The sequence below is a fragment of the Ylistrum balloti genome, unplaced genomic scaffold, assembly GCF_031769215.1.
Source record: "Ylistrum balloti isolate Yb309-2 unplaced genomic scaffold, AGI_CSIRO_Ybal_v1 Utg370590, whole genome shotgun sequence".
Taxonomy (NCBI): domain Eukaryota; kingdom Metazoa; phylum Mollusca; class Bivalvia; order Pectinida; family Pectinidae; genus Ylistrum; species Ylistrum balloti.
The window spans coordinates 207,672-230,816 of NW_026782366.1; the positions used below are offsets into that span (position 1 = coordinate 207,672).

Genomic DNA, 23,145 nt, shown 5'->3' on the forward strand with positions numbered 1-23,145 from the left:
TTAAGACTGGTTTTACTAGAGAAGACAATTGTCTTTTTTATTAACTTGTAAGGAATGTCCCAAGTAGAGATCAATTTATTTCTCATAATTGACCAAACAATGTATTATGCTGACCCTCTTTTGTGATGTCATACAAGTCTGAATGTTACGGAAAACAACACATCTTTGTTGCAGTTCAAAGCTTTATTATTAACAGTAAACGGCTTTAATAATAATGTATATATTTTTTCAAGCGCTGCTGAGGTTATGGTATACCTATTGTTCGTCCAAAATGATTAATGATATTTCTACTATTCTATATTATTCACTGATATCTTCTACTCGTCAATAGTTTGTGTAAGTAAAGCGCGAAATTAATATAAGCTTTTAATTTAGCTTGTTTTCCATTTTACTGATGATGCTAATTTTAGATTTCAGAATAACAAATGTGAAGTTGACATGAGAATATCATTTAAGGGACGGATTTAAAAAAAAAAATTAGAGTCAGCATTGTATGGTGGACCCCATGTAAAACAACATGGAAACTACGGATACCTTTTCACTGTAGTAATGCGGGTCAAAGGGGAAATGTAGAGCATACAAAAATATGACAGAAATGTCAGAGTTTGTGTGTAAGGGGAGATAACGCCTATTCCCCCATATGCTTAATCTTACTATTCATTTGTCTTTGCTAAAAAAACATCTATCATACAAACAAATCAGTCTTGACACACAGACTAACATATTATGTCTTTGATACAGAACTGTTGATTTTTCGTACAAAACATTACACATCATTAATCTAGAGCATTCAATATTTTCAAATTCTGTATCATAATGTTTATAAACATTATATGTCCTCTCCGGACGTTATGTGGGGATGTAGCTCAGTGGTAGAGCGTTCGCTTCGCATGTGAAAGGCCCGGGGTTCAATCCCCCGCATCTCCAAGTTTTTGTTTTTCATTTTTTTCCTTATCTAGATATTGGAATTGTGATTTGCACATATTCCCAACATTTCCAGAAATTGTACCGGTGCAATTATCTTTTAAATAATTTTTTGAATTATGATTGATAAGATTCCATATTTCATAGTGATATTACAAAGCTGATCTTTGTGATTTAATTTGAGACACTTCAAGTAACATGCTTTTGATACTTAGAAAATATTCAAGAAAACCTAAGTAATTACTAATATTTCTCTTCACATACATCTTCATATGCTATAAATATGCACTTAAGTACTGATGTAATACTCAATATACCAACAGTAAATACATTCAAGAATGCCTTTTTTAAAAAAAGATTGAAAATAAAATTCAAATAGTTTTAATAGTTCTAGTCAGAGTGATACCCTTGTACACTGTTAAAACAAAAGCAGATATGCTCCAGACTCTTGCTTTTCACTAAATTTTAGGAATTCTTACTATTCAAGTTCACTACTTTTTAAATATATTCCAGATAATTGTCATTTCACCACATTCAGTAAATGTCCTAAACACTGGATGCTGTCAATACATGTTAACACATCCCCTGGCCCAAACAGACTTTAAGAGAACAGAATTACAGCAGATTTGGTGAATTAAGGGAACAGAATTACTATAGATACCTTTATCTTGATCTTTTCATTCTTACCTTTCATTTTTGATAGACCAAAATCTTACAAAGTGTGAAAGTGTTAATCTGTCAAAGGCTTCATGAAATATCATTGGCACAGACAGATAAAAGGTGAATACTATTTAACAAATTGATGCCATGAGCTGGATGCAAAGTTCAAGTTTTTTAATTTGTTGCAATTGGTTTTTTCAATAATGCTGATCCTATGATCAAATCAGAGAGATGTGTATTGTATTCACTATTCTTTCAGGACGTTTAATTATATTAACATTCAATTTTAAAGAGATATTCCACACAAGTTAGGATTTCCTAGGATAGTTTTGAAGAAAACTGTACAAAATCATCTATTTATGGAAATTGTAAACCTCAATTTATGATTTAAACATAATTTGCTGAAATTCTGTATTGATCTAGCTAGATCCATTTACAAATGTTCGTGCTGCCCCGATTGCATTGTTCTGCAAAGTATGTTTGTGTAAATCCTAAAATATATCGATAGAAAATAAGCCTTAGTAACAAAATTGTAATCCCTGCAGAATTATTTTAATTACACACCCGTGTATTTATCCAATACTCTGAATAAAATTTATATCTATTGACCTTCAGTTCCACATTTCCGCATGCACTATATTACAGAAATTTGGCTGAAAGTATTCCTACCAATTTCGCCAGTCCAAACTGACTAAAGTCATTAGAAGAAGTTTTTTAAAGGTACAAAACAGCCGAAATTTTGCAACTTGGACAGAATATCCCTTTAAAAGATGCCAATAAATTTCAACTTACTTGATGCGCAGGTTCAGTTTGAAACCAAACAGGTTTACTTCGCAATTAATACATTTTAAAAAAAACAACAAAAACTTCAAGCTGAGATAAATCCAATCAGTAGTTTATTTGCGAGAAATACAGCTAGATTCATGTCACTCTGGACTTTCTGATTTAAAACTGACAGTATTGTACTCTATTCAACAATCACAGTCCATTGTTTGTAACACCAGAAAGAAGGCATCTCCTTTCCACCTGTACATGTCAGCTATTTACTTCGGTGTTTTTCTGTATTCATCAATCACAGACATTGGTTTACAACATCAGACTGAAGGCATTTCCTTTCCACCTTACCGAAGACAGCATATCCTTGTCTTACCACCTCCTACAATGCAGAGTGTATACAAAAGCTATTAGTTTCTCATTAAAAAGTATACAATGTGCTTGGAAAGAATCAACAAAACAGCATAATCATAAAGCTGGGTGAAAACTCTCAAAAAACAATTTCTTTTGACCAAATTAATATAACCTTTGGGATAGACCCCCCCCCCACCCCCCATCACTCCAAGGTTAAGTTTACTGCCTATGACTTAGAAGCTAATTGTTGATTAACTCTACCAAACCTGTGGTAATGGGGTGGGATATATATTTTCAAGGAATACAACAGCCTTTATCCATCAAAACATACCCACATCCGTCTATAAGTAGATGACTTACATGGTAAATAAATCAAGTATCTAATGTGATCTGCTGACATAGCTAGAGCAACACCAAAACATGACTCATAGAATACAAAGTCATCTGTAAAGATAAAACAGAAACAAATGTTAAAATTCTGGTTAAATGGACAGAAACACAACATGCAAAACCTAGAATTTTATCTCCGTAAAATTCAGATTACATTCTAAATACACACTGGGAAGTCTGCATGAATTTTTGTCATTAAGACATAGAAGGTGGTGACAGTTTAATATATGAAGATCGATGTCATATTTTTATAAAGGCAAAATACTGATATTAAAATGAATGGTGTCTGATCCATTTTCTTTGTAATTTACACAAGAATACTCACAACTTCACACTTTGATAGTATACTGTAGACAGTCCTGGCTTTCTCCACTTAATAGCGTAGTAGAGAGCTATCCACTAGGTTTGGTAACCAGCTGTGCACCAGGTAATTCACATCAAAGTCCAAGCCTGTGTCTTCCACAGAACTCTTGTGGTTTGAATTTCCATTCTATAATAAAGCATGACTTTCAAGTAAATCACAAGGAATGGAAAATCTCAGTTCCATTAGTATACACATCTGGTTCAGATTCTAATGATTAATTTCTCATTTTCCATTGAAGTCAAGACATTACTGTAATTTTGTGAAATAAACAGTTGCATTACAGGCATCAATGTTTGAAGACGTACGATTCCTAATGAAATAATACTTTTTTAACAACTGTATTGTAAGTTAGCTTTGAACAAATATAACATCCTTCAAAACATATCATCATTAATAATTGTCGCTATTTTAAAGAGAATAAAATTTCTGCTACTAAATATTATCGTTTTATTTTATATTCAGCATCCTACTGAATGTAATGAATCCATCAGTCACATGTACATTTTGTCGTGTGGTCAGAGTAGTTTGCTTTTTACTAGGTTGCCAAAATTTTTTCATGATTACTTCAGGAATATTTTTGTACATATTAACTCCCCTTTTCTGCCCTTCAAATATTTTAGTGATGACCCCATTTTCTCCCCCACAATACAAACAAAGTAACTTAAACAAGACCTACCTTACCTTACATATGGAGCATGGAGTTCTAAGCTACCTACCAAGATGTGGCCATTATAGATCTTCGTAGTAACCTGCCAGTATCCTCTATGTATCGTCATATTCAATACTGCTATACACAAGATCTGTAGTGTTATTCCCAGTAACGATGTTACCCTCACAGTACCAGAAGCCTATGTATCCTCATACATTGACATACATTACATCAATATGAACATTTATCAAGACATTATCCCCAGTATGATTTAATCTACACATGCAAGCTACATATATGTCCATTCATCAATCAGAAAATCACCTTTACAATATCAAGGCATTGTTCTAAAGGACATACTATTATAAGATAACTTAAATAGCCCTAGTTTCCATCCCCAAACTTTTATCATCATTTGAACAAAACTGCGTAATTATGATATCGACAAGTTAAAGATGGTCCAGAAGTTACTTCAATGTTTTTATTTTTCTAACTTCAATTTCAAAATTTGACTGAATTCATTAGTGACAGTAGTTAAATACCCATAACATGTACCACATAATAAAACATCCTCACAAGCCTCTTTTTTTTTAATTTATTAGTTTAAACATTATGCACTGAAGAAAATTAATCTGCTAGGTGCAACTATAAATTTTGTATATTGTACTGTCATAGAACGAAAGCACTTGATATTCCAAAGGAAATGACACTTAACCCACCCAAGACATCCAACAAAACATCTATACCATTATGTCTTGAAATTCGATTTTGTAGCATGAAGAAAGACAGAAAGGTTGAAGAGATTACAAATTAAAATAAAATCAAATCTTCAAAGAAATCCAACTAAAAAAATATGTTATAATGAGTCTGATGAAGACCGCTTTAGCTTATTTATCCAAGCCCATCCCAGTCCGTCATGACTGTATATCACATAAATAACATCACACAAGGGGAAGGTACTACATGAACTTTCAAAAGAAATCTGAATATTGTGAAAAAGATTGTAATATGCTTGTTTGCTCACAAATAACAATTATTTCAGACACACAAATGCCAAAAACACACGATTTATGTTTACAAAAGAATAAGAACTTTTGAAACTAATTGAACAGGAGTCAGCAAACAACATGTGATTAACCATTTTTTAATACTTATGAAAGTCCAGGTTGGGAATACATCCAAGAATAATCTATGGGCATAAAGCAAATTTGCCAAATTTGCAAGGTAATTGTTCTTTTCAAATAATAAATTGCCTAGAATGACAGGCCATGATAATGTCACCACACAAAATATTCTGTTTCAATCCCAATTGTGGTATATTAGCAATTTTGGCACTAGGAGCTCTAGCCCTGAGACACTTGCTAGTAAGATATAGTACAGAATTGATATGAAGAACAAGAACTAACGAATATCCTAAACATTTTATTCCTCGATCTTTCCTGCTAGAGGAGCCATTACATTAAAACGACAACACGCATTTATGATAAAATAATGGTACAACATAGACAATGGGAAAAATATATATAAAAAGTAGAGATTTTATTCCTCTACAAGAATGAAATACACTGACGAAGAATTAATTGAGTGAAGAGCAGGTGTAATCCTCAGCCTGGTCTATTTAAAAGCAGTTTTATTTTCTGATGGATAACACAATTATCAGCTTACAGCAGGGACTCCACAGTAGAAACACAAGTAATCCTGGGTTCAATCCATAAGTAGTCTGTGTGATATGGAGCTCTACCTTAAGGTAACTCTATGACCGTGGGACACTTCTGTTCATAGCTTCATAGCGATTTGAATGGGTCACTACAGCACTAAGCTGTTCAGGGTTTGTAACAATACAGCTTCATACACATCATAGGATTGATATGGCAGACATGGTCCTATGCTAGGGGATGCTGCTCACAGGGCCATACAAATCCATTTAAGTTTATGCCTCACTGATATTAATTGAGGGTAATAATGTGTAAACTAGTCCACTATATGTTAAGACCCGAAGTAGGCGGTTACTTATGTACATCCAGTAGTTGGCACAATGCTGTAGTGAGCTGACCATAACCTACTACTTTAGGCTAGCTCTAAGCTATGTATGATTTCCTGAGAATCTGCCTGCCTGTATTACTTCTGCTGGTACTATTGCTTTCTCTATAACTGCCTAAATGTAATCAACAAGAAAAACAGAGTAATAAAGTAAATGTGATCCAATACACATACAATACCATTCAGTGATTTTTAAACACACCCTATCGTCTTGGTATGTTTCCCTTTTACTAAGAGAATACAGAGTAACATCCCATCATAATAGCATTTAAAGCAAATCAAATATCCCCGAGTCTTTTTGTTCTGATAGAGAAACACCCAATTTATTTAACCTTTCCATATTGAAAATATTCATTAGAGTAACATTAAAGAATGTAACTTGAGAAACCTACATTGATGGCACTTTGACCTGTAATGGTTGAAGTAGATAGTCCCTGTTGTAGCATAACCCGTGTCTACCTATTATCCAGCACTTACCTGAGGAGTACACCTGTTGATGATTTCTGGATGACTTCATCGTCGGTTGTATCCACCACCACTGTTGTTGTATCCACCTGCTATAGTATAAATATAGAATATAGAATAATATAACACATTCAAAGCTCTCTATAATTCATAAATGTCTTATCCTCTTCCAAATTTCCCAAATGTTTTAATTTCTGTCTTTAACATCATTCACTGGGTTTTATGCTCTAAATAAACCTCTATAAACTAAAACTTCACTATGAAATGAATATGATATTGTTCTCTTTTTATTATCTTAAGAGTTTTTTGGGGAAAAAAAACCCAACTCAACTGAAGAACCATCATAAATTAATATGAATGATATAGCTTCATAGCCTTATTGTGCATAGGAGCATATTGCAAATTAACACAGGTGCCTTTATATATTAGTGAACCACATGGGACAAATGATAAACTGAGTCATACAATAAAACAACCTTACATGTCTGATATCTGAAAGTCACTTAGTGGCCATATTATGAAATATGTTTTGTCCAAGCAACACTCAGTATTTACTGACAGTATTAAATATTCAGAAGAATCTACATCTTAATTCTGACATCAACATGTGAAAGCATTTTTCCGCTGATGTCTTGACAAATCAGAATTTTCAGAATTTGTTCCAGTATTGGTCAACATTATGATTGAAATACTTGAAGCTTTGTATAAAATCCATATTTATCAAAGTCAAAAATCTTTTAATTCATTGTGACCATGTACCCAGATCTTCCATCAAGGTTTTGCACCAACAGTAACAGATTATTTTCAGTTCACATTTCATTACCACTCAAAATACAATATTAAAACTTAAGTTCAGTTTATTTGAACCACTGGATGGAGGAGAAAACAATAAAAAATTTAAGAAAACATTTTAAAAATTTTGTTAAAATCATCAACAAAGTAAACTTAAAGGACATAAACTTGTGCTAAATGAGGAAACACCATATCACTGAATCTACCCATATCCAATAGGAGAAAATACAGAATATCTATGCTATTAAACACAAATCATTAACCAGGATAGGACGAAGCATTATCAGAATTAATTAAGACAAGTTCTTACATCCATAGGGTCCCTGTCCACGGTTAGAGTAACTGTTCTTCATGGCGCCACCTCCATAATTATCTCCATAATTCTGCCCAAAATTACCACCATAGTTGTTGCCGCCTAACAATTAGAAACATTTAGATAACAAGATCAGTAACAATCAGAAACAATGCGTAAACAAGATCCATAGCACAAATAATTGGTTAAAAAAATCAGCAACACTCATAAAATCAACAAAGAACTGTCAATAACGTTTAAAAATTCTGTAGTCACCTGATAAACGTATAGTGTAGGACTATCAATACATGAAGAGTTGAAAACTGAACGATCAAGTACAAAGTATTTCATGTGACAAACAATTAAGTGGAATTGTAATCTATTAACAATAATCTCTCCAAACACAACATTACTAAAACATGGGAAAACACTGCACACATGTATATTCACTCCTCATTTTTTCCTTCATTTGGGAAAAATAACACTGCTTAGCTAAAGACAAAATACTCACTGTTGAGATAATCAAGAAAAACACAAAGAAAAAATATTGTTATAACTGGTCAAGTTCAACTTGCTATTTTCCCATTTTTTGATGATTATTATAAATAAACAAGAGGAAAAACCAAGCAACAACTAGTTACTACACAGATGCAATGAGAAGCAGTTTTATGAGAGGACCTCCAAATCAATAGCCAATAACTCTGAAAATGAAGGTAATGAAGATTTATCGATGAAGCAGTAGTTCAATACTAAAATTAAGGCAGTAAATCTGATGTGAATGAAGGTATGAGCTTTACAGTCACTGGTGTAGGTCACCACAATGATACAAATACTTTGATGGAAAATGCACATACTGGCAAATATGGATATATACAAAGCTAACAGTATTTCACCTTGGTTACCATATCCGCCACCGTAGTTGTCATAGCCACCACCACCACTGTTGTTCTGGTTCCATCCACCCCCTCCTCCTTGGTTACCGTAGTTGTTTCCATATCCACCACCACCACCTTGGTTTCCATAATTGTTTCCAAAGTTTCCTACCAAGAGTAAATATTTGTAAACATGAATGACTCAACTGAATCTTCCAAATTTAATTATCATATTTCATAGCGCAGAAATTCTATATCAATTCATTACATAGATTCACATTTATCGAGACATTACACATAAATTATCAATATTTTTCAAAAGCAAACTGACAATATTTCTTATTTTTACATCCTAATTACCACAATTGAAATCACAAACGAATAAACAAAATGTCAAGCACTGTTACAGATATATTAACATCTGCAAAAGTTTTAACATCGGTAAAATCTGATAAAGTATAAACATATGAAAAAAAGTAAGTCAAAATTTTGAAAGGTTAATACAGATGTAATTGGTGTGAACAAAACAAATGTGTGCTTCCATATACATAGTGCAGTGAATTCCTTACTGAGAATTTAAATGTAGTGAAAGTTTCCTGTAAAAAATATTGCTTGGGGGAGGGGCAAAATGTACACTTACCTTGATTGTAACCACCCTGGTTGTAGCCACCTTGGTTCCAATCATTAAATCCACGACCTTTTCAAGTAGAAACCTCAAATGAATTCATATTCAACTTGACTTAATTCACTGTATGAAACTGTTTAATCTTTCAACTGTGATATTGCTAGCCTGAGGACAAGACTAGGGTCAACTATATATGGATGGTTATTACTTTGTTGGAATCCTTTAAAACAAAACCGAAACAAGTATTACTTGTGCCCAGAAATTTGAATGCACCTAAAGTGTTCTCTTCCCTGAAATAAGTACTGAAAAATTACAAATGATTGAAAATGTAGACTGTACCTCCTCCACCTCTTCCTCCCCTTCCCCCTCCTCGTCCTCCACGACCACCGGAGTCTCCTCCTCGTTGATTTTCCTTGGCAATAGCCTTCTTGACTTCAACATCCTTTCCATTTAGGTTAAAGAACTTCTTCACTGTAATTGAAACATTTTCAAAAATTTCAATTGCCATACAAAAAGAATTGTCAAATATAACAATTCTGGTAGCAAATTGTCAAATTGATATAGAGGGAGGCTCTAAACAATTGCAGTTAGAAAATAATTCTCAAGAAATAACAATAACACACTTTCAACGTTCAAATCCAAGACGGCTGGAGATCAGGGACCAAGGAGAACCTTCATATCAAAATTTGAGAAAATGATCATCCAGATCTCATAAAGAAATGGTAAACAAACTCTACAAATCAAAATCAAAGATGTCTGCCTTTTGATCATGTTGATCTACTAATCATTCCCAAAATCATTTGGGGCTGCAGCATCCTCCATTCTCCAGGGATTGTAATAACTTTTGCTCTCTGCACCCATTGAACCTATCATGGCCATATTGAAGGTTCCATATGCATCACCTTGTGAACACGATGAAAATACAAGTTTGATCTCTTGATGTAAATCATATGAATCTCAAAGTTGCAAAATGGTATATTGTAATGGCTTTGAAGTTGGGTGTCGCTCCTTTGTAATCTTCAAAAGGAGCGCAACAGCATGTAATGAAACTGGTAAAAAACGGAATTCATAAAATCTGAAACCAAATTGGTGCAAATTCGAAACGGAAAATCATTGGCCCTACCTATGTGGGGCATTAGCCAGTAACTGGCTGCAGGTCATTGGTTTTTCTCTGGGAACTTTGGCTTTCCTTAACCAACCAAACCTGCCACATCCTTAAATGACCATGGCTGTTAATAGGACGTAAAGCAACAATAAACTAATCCACCCAAAATGAAATGGGCAAAACTAAGGACAAACAGGAAACTATATGTGAAATTTGGTAGGGGCCCATTTTGTACTTCTAGAAAAAGCGAAAAAAATCTTAATTGTAAAAATCCAAGATGGCCACCTGTGTTTCTGATCGAACCCAAATTGTTTCTGATCAGAACAAAAATCAAATGGGCAAAAGTATGTCCAATGGGAATCTACACATGAAATTTTGGAAAGATCCATCCAGTACTTCTCAAAGTATAGCAATTACAAATATTGTTTACAGATGGACCACAGACATAGGGCGATTTGAACAGTCCTCCATCATCAGATGGTGTGGTGATAAATAAAAATTGATTAAAAGTTTAGAGAAATTTACTTCTTGGGGACAATTAATACCTTGTAAACTGATCTACTTAAAAGGACTAAATTTAATGTCTATAAAGTATGATATGAAATGATTACATCGAGAAAATTGCAGTTATCAAGACCATCTCTTTTCCTCGCATATACCCCAATCTGGAATATTTTAAAATACAAAGTGTCTAATTTTAAACTCTGATGTCTTCAAAGCTTAGCCCTATACTTACAAACACATTTGTCAACAGAATCAGTATCAAGAAACTCGACAAAGCCAAATCCTTTCACTTTGTTGTTTTCCTTGTCACGAATAAGATCCACACGCTCAATGTTTCCATAAGAAGCAAAGATTTCCCTAACTTGTTCTTCAACGGTGTCATCCTTCAAACCACCAATGAACATCTTCTTTGTTGATTCCTGAGGCTCATTGAACTGCCAGATAAATTATGCTAAATCATCTAACAGCAATATACAGATAAGCGTATCAAGATGCTTAAGACAGATTTTAGTGATTCCCCTGCACAACCTATTGTATTTGGAATAATATTTCAACACAACTGAATGAGAAGAAGAAACGCAATTCTTGATTGTAAAATTCTTTGGGAAATGCTCAATTATAATTTGTAGGAGATTAAATAACACAGATACAATAATGTAAGGCTCAATAAAAGATTTAGTCAAAATTACACATTTTGCAACAAGCAGTCAGAGCTTTAGTTTTTTCAAAAAAAAAAAAGAAAAGATTTTTCACTAATAAGAACATATTTGCAAAATGTTAATTTATTAAGCAGCATCATAGACACTGAAGCACTGATATTTTACAGAAACTTATTCCCTTCTTAATCGCCCTTACCTCTCTTGGCATTGCCCTTTTTGTCTCCACATCCCTATTGTTAATCTTGTGAGGTCGATTTTCTTGAGAGACATCTACCTCAGATGCATGCTTGTAAGTAATGAACCCAAAGCCTCTTGACCTGGAGTATTCAATTAATTTTTGTATTTTATCTAATTCTCATAAAAACAACATTAAAATAATTCATTATGAAGCATCTACATTGTATTACATTACATTAAGATCATATCATCACATACAATTTGGAAAATAAGCGAGAAACTAAATTTTGTAACTTGTTGAAGGCAATAATGCCAGAATTTCAAACTAGTTAGTGCTCATCTTGGTCATCAGGAAAACGCAATCTTTCAAAACTGTCTTGGGAACAAGGTCAGAAAAAAAAAAAACAAAAAACAAAAACAAAAAATTGTTGGAGTGTTAAAAAACAATCATAAAAGTTTCAGGATATAATTTTATTGGATTAGAATACCTTTTTGTATTAGGATCTTTCATTACAACACAGTCAGTGATCTCGCCCCACTGCCCAAAATGCTCTTTCAGGCCTTCCTCTGTAGTCTCGTAGCTTAAACCGCCGATGAAGATCTTTCTGAATTGTTCAGCTTCTGGATCCGGTTCCGTACGAGGATATTGTTGACGTCTTTGTCCTCCTCTGCCATGGTTTTGGTACTGTTTCAAAAGTTTTCAAATGATTTATCCATTAAAGTATGGACTCGAGTATCCAAAATTTTGTATACAATTTTGTATGTCAAGTCAAATAAATACAGTAGGGTTATATAGGTAACAGGAGAACTATAAAAAAAAAAATCACATTCAGAAGAAATGCAACGGTATTGCTGCGTACCTAAAAGAACTCTTATTTTACAACAGTTCGGTTGAACAGTCTCGTCTGCCAATATGTAAATTTCTGCTACACAAAATCCTGTCATGTTTTATCAGTAACATTGTTTATACTTAATACTAGCTAAAATGTGATAAAGATGCATATTTCATGAAATTCAGAGACAGTCAAATGTAGGTAAAGAGTAGCTTCCTTTCTTCATCCCACACTGATGCATCTGCAGACTAAGTCTAAGGAAACCTCACCGGAATCAACATTTGGACACATAAAATAATTACTATATATAATGCACAACTGAGATGAGAGAGATCTATCAAAAACAAGCACTTGGTCTTCTACACTAACAGCAAATATGGGATATTTTAACATTTTTGTAGCTCATGCCTGCACAACTCCCTATTTATCTGAATTGGTTAACCCTTCAAGCTAGGGGAAAGAATATATTTTTGACCGTTTAACAGGAAACTGTGAATGTGAAAAAAAAATCACACCAAGCAGCTTTGGAAAACACTGATGATTAAAATGTCAAACAATAAAAGGTAAAACTAACTTGAATTGTCATCTATTACATTTATACATTTTATGCTGCATTCAAAAGGGCCAATATTTAGATGGGATTGAATGACCAAACATAATAATTGTATAAAACAATAAATCAATCTGGAATATAAAGTCGACATGTCCATATGAATGCTAGAATTAACTTGCATACATACTTACCATTTTGTGACTTTTTGGGTGGGGTTTCTCTCCTCACGATATTAAAACTGAAATAAAACATCACTTAATTAAAAACCAGTTATTTTCAGATTAAGTCTTTCAATACCTAATGATGTATCTCAATTACAAAAGAATTAATCCCTTTTGGTATTCCCTCTCAAGACTCACTTACTCCTGTCCTGATGTCTTGCACGAAAAATATGATTGCATGTGTTTCCATACAAGGAAATGCTACCTAAGACACTTTTCTTTTCAGAAATGCAACAACTCTCATGACACAAGCTATATATCCATTTTTACAAGACATGTTCTGTCAGCCCCCTGCACTTAACAAAGCATTTTGAATCATTCGCGAACGATGTCATATATCAAGATTTTCTACACATTTAGTGGTTATAGCCTGTTGTAATATCATTTTAAAGTCGGCGTGGCTATATTGTCCGGGTAGAAAACTTGTTACAGCTGCATTGACTTTAAAGGAAACTGCAACAACTTTTAAAAGGTTTGGACACAATCAGTAGATGTGCTGAATAGATAACCTGTTAGTGATGAGAAAAGAGGGTATAATAAAGAGGTGTACAAAATTAAAGTATAATATGTACCTTGATTAAAGATTTTAATGAAGCAAGGATAATACCTGTACTACTTGTAATTTCATGGTGGTACTCAAGGCAGGTTACCAGACAATGTTGAAACGGGCCATTGCTACTAAATGAGTAGAAAGCCTTGATCATGTGACATAGTTTGTGTTTCAAAATGGCTGGTCAACCAAAAATTGACTGACAGAACATTTTTTTGTAAAACATGATAATTCTGCATAATAGCTAGTGTCATGAGAATTGTTGCAATATGAATTAATCCCAAGGATGAATCTGAAAAGGGATTAAAAAAGGATGTGAAATTCCTCCTGATTGCATTAGAGGTAATAAAAACCAGAAACAAATCAATAATACAAGGGGTTTTCACAGAATTTTTACATTATCGATTCGTTTAAGATTTCACTTACTTCCAATGCAATCACAACTCAACTAATTATTGTCTTTCTCAGCGTTGCCTATGCTAGAAGCACTGTACAACTTCCATACAGCAAGACTGCGTAGCCGTCTTGAAGACAGCCTTGTCCAAGTTTGGATGCAAAAATTCCATGAATGAAGACATTAATCTTGGCTGACTGTGAGTAATAAATAAATTTTAAATACATGACAGATAGGCCTGTAGCGAGAACATTTCGCGTTTTTTTTTTTTTTTTTTAGAAAGAACGGGGTTTCCCCCGAGTGGGTAGGCCGTGACCTAGATAATTTTATCGAGAAGTTTATAAAATGTTATTGTGTGGTTTGTTGTTTTTAAGTACCGTTGAAATTGAGCCAATAGGTACATGTGGTAATGTTCTGATGTTCCACTGTTGTTTTTTCTTTCATCAGAACTCGTACCATGTAAAAACTAAGGAAAATTAGCAACGTACTCGTAATTCTGGTTCGGAATTTCTTGTCGAACACGCGTAATATTTCCGGAACTATGTGCATGGATCGACCATGATTAAGGCTTAAAACTAACTATTTTCTGCAACTTAAGTTTCGAATAATATCCATTAAGCAATGAGTTGTTCAGTGCATTGAACAGACCAATTTTAAGCGAGAAGTGGAAAATTGTGCAAACGCACTGTTCGTAAATTAAAGATGGCGTCCAATGGAATGACAAATACTGCCCTTGAAGGCACCTATTTTATCAATAATTTGCAGTAGCAACAATTGCAATCACATTAAAATAATTTTCTTCACAAACTTTTACATTGCTTAAAGCTTCCTCTTCACTCATTTACGTTATTTTCTCTCTATCTACAAACGGATATGCATTGTTTTGAACTTATCACCGTACCCTTTCTTCTTACTGTAATACAGCTGCTTGAAAAGAAATATCACGTGACTTCAATTAATATCGGTTTAATGTCAAATTAATAAACGATAACTGATAACTTCAACAAATGTATTATTTTTCACATTGAAATATATCATAATTCTATTAATCGATTTGATGGTCCGACAAAATAATCAATTAACACCTCCGATAAATGCCGGAATCTTTCCCGCGTAGACCTCGTTCCGGGAACACATCTTCGCACATGCGTAGTTGCAGAGCATCCATATTTCCCGGCACTTTGTTGTGCAGACTCAGAGGTAAATGTGTAGGTCCAAAAGGCTATAGATATTCAAATTTATCTTTGTTTTGTAACTTACAAAAGTAAAACTGCAACGTTCACTTTCAAGTGTAAGGCGAAGTTTGCACTGAATAATGATAACATTATAGAAAGATGTAATTGTAATCGTGCTCGATGTCAAAATGGCGCCTTCAATAACAATGAGGGATATTGCGGTATCTTCTAATATATTCACTTGAACCATTGTTTGTGCACGTGATTTAGGAATTACGATATTATAAACTTACCCTTTTTGTTTGATGTGGTAAATGTTCCAAGTACAGCTGTATATATTCGCATATTTTCACTCAAGTTAGTGATCTTTAGTATTTATCGGAGTACCACTTTCAAGCGCTGTCGGTCTAATGTTCATTGTTAAAAACATTTGACGTGAAGTTTCTTCTTGCGTGATTTGTTGATCAGATGTTTTTTGTCTGTAATGTGTTAACTTTGGATAATCTAGATCGCTTTTATCTTATTCATTATATAGTTTCCATACTTTGCAAATTGTAATCCTATACCCGCATTTTGCAGACAATTTGCCTTTTATTTAGACCCGTGCGAAATGACCATAACACGATTGTGTTATAAAAATCTTTATAATCATCAGAAGTTGGAGTATTATTGGCAAAGAGCTTTATTGCATTCTATGGCTCAACCATCAAATCTCTCTACTCCATGCATGGGCAAAGACTACAGGTAGTATTGTCTTCACTCAAATACTTGGGGATCACTCTTTAAAAATCTTTATAGATGTTTCCATCATTGCTGCAAAAGCAAATTGGACACTTGGTTTTATAAACAACACTGCTGCAAGGCTGAACTAGAAAGATAAAATCTTTTGTGTATTGACTTGTGCAGCTGAAACTTGTCTTTGCCATGGTAGGTACACTCCACTGGAAATTGTTGGGACATCATCAGATAAATTTCAAATTCATCACCATGTCCAAATCCAAACTCGGTCCATTACGTTTAATCACATAAACAGGGAATATGAAAGCAAAACTTAGATTTATTGAGTCATGAATATATATGCTGGCTACTGAATTTTTGAAGTATTGCACAAGTTTGGCAATTATCAGGCAATGGGTCAAGTAACTTGCCCATCTTCATTGTTAAGTTTAAATGTAAAATTTGCAATGTTTTATCTCTGTAAATCAGGTTGTATTTGGGATAAGAACATCCAGCAGGCTGGCGGACTTAAAGGAGAAGAGGCGTCCAGGACCAGGTGATGCTGGTGATGACGATGATGGCGAGGAAGAAGAGGAATACACTGTGGAGAAAGTTGTAGATGTCAGAATGAAATCTGGCAAGAGAGAGTACCTCCTCAAATGGAAAGGATATCCAGAGTAAGAACTATTCAGAGGGTTGTTGTGTTAGACATGTTGTTTCCAAGTACTTTCTGTATTGCTTTGGTAACATTTAAGTACCAACAGCACAAATGGTAATTGGAGGAGAGCATGATATTGCTGGCCTGGGAATTTTTTAACATGTTTGGATTTTGGATATTAGATTAAGCATTTGATTATATTGAAGTATCATGTCATCCTGAGATATCAATTTTGTAAGTTATCAAAATTATGAATTTATGATGTTCAGCATAATGTACGCTTGTATTTAGTACTCATGATTTTTTGTATTTAAGTCACCTGAGTAAGACTTTTTATGCTTCCCTTTTGAGGAGCATATAGTCACTGCTTTGTCAGACCTTTTGTTTGTCTATCATAAATTGTCTAGAGCATAACACAAAAACTAAAACAGGTGTCAACATAAAACTTCCTAGGAAGATAGATCTCAACAACAATTGCAATGCACAAGAACATCACACTCTTTTTTTGCATGATTTATAGGAAATATTGCCCTTTTGTTATTTTTCATACTTAATTTTGTCCAGAGCGTTACACTATATCACAATAACAGGTATCAACATGAAACTATACATGTACATAGATCTTAATGAGAGTGCTCAAGAACCATAACACTCTTTTGCATATTTAGGAGTTATTGCTTTTTGTTGCTTTTCATGATTATATTTTGTCCCATTTGTGGAGCATAACCTGTCTAACGGCCCTTGTTTTCAATGGTTTGATTTTTGATTTAAACATATTTTATTGTATCAGTTATATACAAGGGATTGGGCACAAGTTATCCAACTTCAATGGTTTGTGGTGGGGCATTTTTGGGGAGAAAATTAGTGCATTGGGAAGGATATTTCCATAAGTGAATAGTAAATTTCAAGAATTGATCTTAATATGAAATGATTTCATTTCAGAAAATGGTCAATTATCATCACATAGAAGCTCTTGGGGGTTGGGGAAACCTGCCTGAGACAAAGTCTCACGGCTTTGGTCTCTGGGTATCTTGTTTTTGGTGATTGCCTATTATCTGTTGTCATCCAGTGTGCGTTTTCCATCATAAATAGTTTTATTGAAATTTTGTGTAAAACACTGTGATTTATAGTTTTTGACTCAAGATCTTGATCTTCTTGTGGGTTTTGTTCAAATTTGGAGGGTGCATAATCTTAAAAATGTTAGTACCAGGTTAACAAAATTTTGGAAATGGAGTTCTTAAGTCATCTGAAAATAATCCTATTAAAAATTACTGAACCTGTCATAGTCAAAGGTGAACCTAAAATAGGATCAGATGGTCCCCAATCCCAAGGGGCCTAGTGTGCAGGGTCAAAATGACTCAAATTTCAAAATCATCCAAACACCTTGATATGGTAAAATTATGTACTCGGTGGATTGAGATAAGGTTACAAAAATATAACAAAAACCAAACAATAATCAATGCTACATCGCTATATATTTGATATTTTGATTGGAACTCGTCTAAACCTGAACAAGTTTTATGAAGAAAGCACAGACTGATTGATTGCTCATGCTAACCATGAACCCTGAAGAATATTCACCATTCTAAATAATGATTATTATGAAAACTAACAATATTTCTGTTGCCTCTGATTTCCATAAATAAATCATCTTGATTCATTTTATTTGTATAGATTTTAGATTGCATAGATTTTGTTTTAATTTTAAAAATCCTGACAGTGCTTCTTTTCCCCATAGGTAATAATTTGCATTGTTGCATACTTAAAATATTCCATGACACTAGAAATATATCTTCCTGTAGACTACATTTTACAACATAAAACAAAAATTGAAAATTGACAAATTGGATGTCATGTTTGATTATTTAAAGCACCTGATTGATTTTATGATCAATTTATCACTAAAAATCTTGAAAAGCAGCAATTTAATGAATTAATTCTTACATGAATTACTAAATTTGTAAATGTTTACTTAACCTTATATTTCCATTTAGGAAGTTGAAATGAAACTCTTATTCATAATGAGGTGGCCAGAAGGAAGGGCATGCAGGCATTTAGTAGCCTTAAAAGGATAGTAGTATGAAAATGAATTTCAGGCATTTTGAAAGTAGTGTATTTTAAGAAAATAAATCTGGTTTAAAGCTTTAATTGATTGATAGGTCTGTTTTTTTCAGTAGTTGACAATTTTTTTAAGATTTGATAGTACAAATTATATAGGATAAAAATTTATTGCTTCTCTGAACAGTTCTGAAAACACTTGGGAACCAGAAGAAAATCTTGACTGTCCAGACTTAATAGCAGATTATGAAGACAAAAGAAAGAAGAGGGAACAAGAAAAAAAGAGAAAAACAGCTAATGGAATGGAAGACGGAACAACAAAGAAGAAGAAAAAAGTTACTGAAGTAAAAACAACCGTAAGATTCTACGGCATAATACTATAATGATGTCATTATGGGGTTGTTTCTCTTCATATTTAATAGTTCACATGGCCTGATATTAATAGATTGGACTTGATTCCGAATAAAAAATTGGTCCTGTATTTAAAAAATCATGACTTTTTTTGGCAATCACCAGCAATCATTTGATTTTATAATAGTTGCCAAAGCTTGGTTTAAATCTTTTACCATAGTATATTTCATGAGGTCAGCTATTATTAACGATGATAGAAGTCGGGCATATATGCAACATCAGTTAAATGAAAAGTGAAGTGTTAATAACCTTCAAGGAAACAGTCTTTAGAACGAAATCAATATGATTTATATCAGAATCTTTGTAAAGGGGTTATGTTCGACCGTTCAAAAGTCTGCAGTAAAGTTGTTGTTTTTTGCATGTTTTTTTCATGTTTGAGCTTAAATCTGGAGAGTTTTTCAAGAATATTGGATTGATATTAAGACATTAAACTAGACTTCAATTTAACTGTATGAATATTTTTAACAATTAATGAAACTTGGTTTCTTTTTACAGAGAAATGCACCAACATTGAAAATAAGATGTACAGAATTTATAAAGTATATTTAATCTACGATTCATAGATTTGGACATTTTTCTTGAGTGGTGGGAGAGGACTACCAAAATCTTGGTTGTTTAATGGAGTACAATCACCTACTATTCCTTGGGATGGGTGGATTAAAAAAGAAAAAGAAATTCTATTATGACTCAGGGCTCTCGATCTGCCAGATTTGGGGCAGATATTCGGCCCCATTCCCAATGCAAAATAGTATATTTTTTCCCAATTTAGACCCCAAGTTTTTCCAATTCGAAGGAAAACACCATTATTTTTCCCAATTCTAAGGGCCCCAGGCCCCAGTCCCAAAATGGAAAATTTTGGATGCTTGTATTGGATTTTGATGTTTTGGCACATTTAATCAAACAGACAAATGTTATCTACTTCGTTGTTAAATGTATTTTTTTAATGAATTTTTTCACATTCCCAAAGTACCTTGCAAAACCTCTACTCAAAATAGTGGCCAGATATGTGATGGATATCCAAATTTTGTTGGGAATTAAAGCCAATCAGTCATTAAAGTACAACTTTGTTTCTTAAGAAATGTAATTGTATAAGACCCTTTAAAATCATTTAACTAGTGTCAGTTTCTTTAGTTAATTTTAAATTTCTTGATGTAAAATTTGTGTTGAAACAATTACTATCAATTATGTGAAGAGTTTATATAGCATCATGATTATGATTCAAGTACACTGCTGATTGTGATTATGGAAATAAAAGTTTGTGATAGACAGCACATTCTGTTGGATGTTTCCATTGTTATGATCTAAAGTTTACTGTATATTCATGCTCACTCTGCTATACATATAAAGTGATAAAACATTATTTTGTCTCAATGTCCTTTTAACAACATTGGTGATCAACTGGGTGTGTAGTCTTGCACTTAGCATAAATAACTAACACTTAAATGGTTTATAATCAGATGATAGTATTCATAATGTTAACTACCTATGATTGCTTTGGATAATGCATAAATTTATGAAATTTTTAGTTGTTTTTCTGTCCGTGAAACCTTCAATAAAAAATGAACATCCAGATACCGGAAATTTTGAGGATTTTCATTTAAAAAGTATTCATTAATGGATATATAAATATTTAAGCACAAGCGTGGCATGATCACAATAAATAGGCCTGTTTAGTTGGTTATGTCTTTTAAATTACCGATGTGATCTTGAATTTTTACAGGAAGAAGACAACAAACCCAGAGGATTTGACCGGGGACTGCAGCCAGAACGGATTATTGGTGCTACAGATAGTAGTGGGGAATTAATGTTTTTAATGAAATGGTAGGTACCTTACAGTGTCAAAAATACAGTATGTGTGATTAGCCTTAAAGAAAGATCATAGTAAAAAAATTTTGTTACTGATTTATTTACAAAAAAAATTCATCCATATCTTTATCATTGTATCACCTTGTTACTGATTGTTACTTCTGTGGCTGTCATCTCTGCCTGCCATCATGTGTTTGTGTTTACAGCAGAAACCACGTAGTTGTGTCGGTTAGATCTTTGCATACTCATTTTGTCAAAAAACGTCCCAAAAAAGTGCTTCTGTATCCTACATGACGTCTTGAGGAGTCACAGTAAACATTTCTTGTTCCTTTAAGAGGTCTTGAGATGTGAAACATGTTTGTTTATCTCATCAGTTTGGTATATGTATGTAGAAATTGGCTGACAAAATAATTCTTCTACAGATAATAAGTTTTTATACATAGAATTATGATGATAACCGTCTCATCTTTCAAGCGTATTCATTTATTTAAACAATAAAACATTTAGAAATCAGCTTGATTTTGCCAGGTTATTTAACAACAAAATGGCAAACTCTGAATCTACTTTAGATTTCTGAGGCATTGATAAGGAAAACATAATCAAACCATTATAATCAATTAAATATATGAAATTCAGTACAGCATATTGTTTAAATTAACAGGAATATATGTAACTTGTTCACACAATAAGAAAAAATGAGGTTATGATTGTGTGTTGAATTGCACTGGAGCAACAAGGGAAGCAAATGGACAGGCTACTTTCATTTTACTGAAGGTTTAGATAGTATCTCTGAGCAGATATTCAATAAAATCTATTCAGCTCATTTCAGTAAGCACTCAGCCATTTTACTCTGATATGCATCATGTGCAATGGACAGACCCAAAATTAACTTTTGGTAGCGACAACGAATTTCAGTGGTCACAGAAAAAGTTGATGTCACTTTCAACTTAATTTCATGTTCCTGGCAACACCGATTTTTCCCATTTATATTCCATGTATGGCAATATCTGATGGTATCACTTATTGCGTGGGCTTTATGACTACAAAAAAGAAAGCACAGGCAAATTATAGGTTAATGAGGAAAAGAACTTGGAATTCATGCATTCAGGCTTGTGTGACACAATTTGATGCATTATGTGAACATTGTCACAGTCCTATTTACAAACATTTCACTCCTCTCAAACTCCTTAACAATAGTTTAACCCTCTTTGAGTGTTCAGTCCAGCTATGTCCTGGAAAGTTTTCTGCATTTGTCTTTTTTTTTTTTGTTGATAATGGCCTTATACCATAATTAGAAGATTTAAACAATTATTAATAAATGGAAACAACTGAACAAATTATATTCAATACAAGATATTTGCCAAAATTAAGTTTTGAAGAAACTTTTGTTTGAGATTTCCAACCATTGTTTTCAATTTAAAAGACCTTCCCCCCCACCCACCCCCCTCTTATAAAAATTTTGGGTTTAAGTATTGATGTATTTGGTGATTAAGTGCTCGATTTTGTTTGGTTACATGATTTGACACTGATTAACTACCATTAAAATTTTACATTTCAACCAATATTTGTACATTTAGCGTAAAGCTGTTGCTAAAATAACGGGGCGTTTTATTTTTGTTTTATAGGAAAGACAGTGATGAAGCTGACTTAGTACCTGCAAGACAAGCAAATGTTAAATGTCCGCAGATTGTTATTGCATTTTATGAAGAGAGGCTCACCTGGCACACACACAATGATAATGAGGAAGACGAGAGTAAAGAAGAAAGTGCAAAATCATAAACTTTGGGTGATTAGGGGGTGGGGAGGGGAGGGGAGGGGACAGGAAGTTTGTATAACCTAGCCAGGTGGGAATCGCCTTTGCATGACTTATGCTGTTGAAAAACTAATTATTTAGAAAGTAGTACAGTGATCAAGCTGTTTAAATCTTCATTTTTCCTTTTTTTTTTTCTCCCCCTTTCAGATTTAGATAATGGGTAAGAAGTATTTTTATAATGAGTCTGAAACATGTTAACAAATAAGAAATGAAAATTTTGATATCAGTTATGTGATACCAGATTTCTCAAAAACAACTTTTTCCCTGTACATTTATATAGTTTTTGGTGACCACCCTATGCAGAGAATAC

At 33.4% G+C, this 23,145-nt stretch overlaps 2 protein-coding genes and 1 non-coding gene across 5 annotated transcripts; 2 read left to right on the forward strand and 1 right to left on the reverse strand.

Annotated features, from left to right (window-relative positions):
- The first annotated feature begins 855 nt into the window (after positions 1 to 855).
- Trnaa-cgc (transfer RNA alanine (anticodon CGC)) lies at positions 856 to 927 on the forward strand. Its single transcript has one exon. It is a non-coding gene; the product is annotated as a tRNA-Ala (tRNA).
- Positions 928 to 2,458: 1,531 nt separating this feature from the next.
- Positions 2,459 to 15,122, reverse strand: LOC132556781 (heterogeneous nuclear ribonucleoprotein 87F-like). Of its 3 annotated transcripts, XR_009554480.1 has the most exons (12): positions 13,224 to 13,270; positions 12,135 to 12,331; positions 11,666 to 11,786; positions 11,043 to 11,244; positions 9,541 to 9,672; positions 9,217 to 9,273; positions 8,598 to 8,744; positions 7,723 to 7,827; positions 6,633 to 6,712; positions 3,428 to 3,592; positions 3,073 to 3,156; positions 2,459 to 2,740 (listed from the first exon to the last, which is right to left on the reverse strand). XR_009554480.1 is itself a non-coding variant. In XM_060221223.1 (11 exons), the coding sequence occupies exons 2-10, from the start codon at positions 13,224 to 13,226 to the stop codon at positions 6,669 to 6,671; spliced, it is 1,008 nt and encodes a 335-aa protein (XP_060077206.1). In that variant the 5' UTR covers positions 13,227 to 13,270; positions 15,099 to 15,122; the 3' UTR covers positions 5,525 to 6,270; positions 6,633 to 6,668. The 3 variants fall into 3 exon arrangements, 2 of the variants coding, with proteins under 2 accessions (XP_060077206.1, XP_060077207.1); XM_060221223.1 differs by lacking the exons at positions 2,459 to 2,740; positions 3,073 to 3,156; positions 3,428 to 3,592 and adding exons at positions 5,525 to 6,270; positions 15,099 to 15,122; XM_060221224.1 differs by lacking the exons at positions 2,459 to 2,740; positions 3,073 to 3,156; positions 3,428 to 3,592; positions 7,723 to 7,827 and adding an exon at positions 5,525 to 6,270 and having other exon boundaries at positions 8,607 to 8,744.
- Positions 15,123 to 15,359: 237 nt separating this feature from the next.
- Positions 15,360 to 22,818, forward strand: LOC132556782 (chromobox protein homolog 1-like). Its single transcript, XM_060221225.1, has 5 exons — positions 15,360 to 15,397; positions 16,579 to 16,766; positions 18,993 to 19,161; positions 20,937 to 21,037; positions 22,648 to 22,818. Exons 2-5 carry the CDS (start codon positions 16,717 to 16,719, stop codon positions 22,799 to 22,801), a joined length of 474 nt encoding a protein of 157 aa, XP_060077208.1. The 5' UTR covers positions 15,360 to 15,397; positions 16,579 to 16,716; the 3' UTR covers positions 22,802 to 22,818.
- Positions 22,819 to 23,145: the final 327 nt, after the last annotated feature.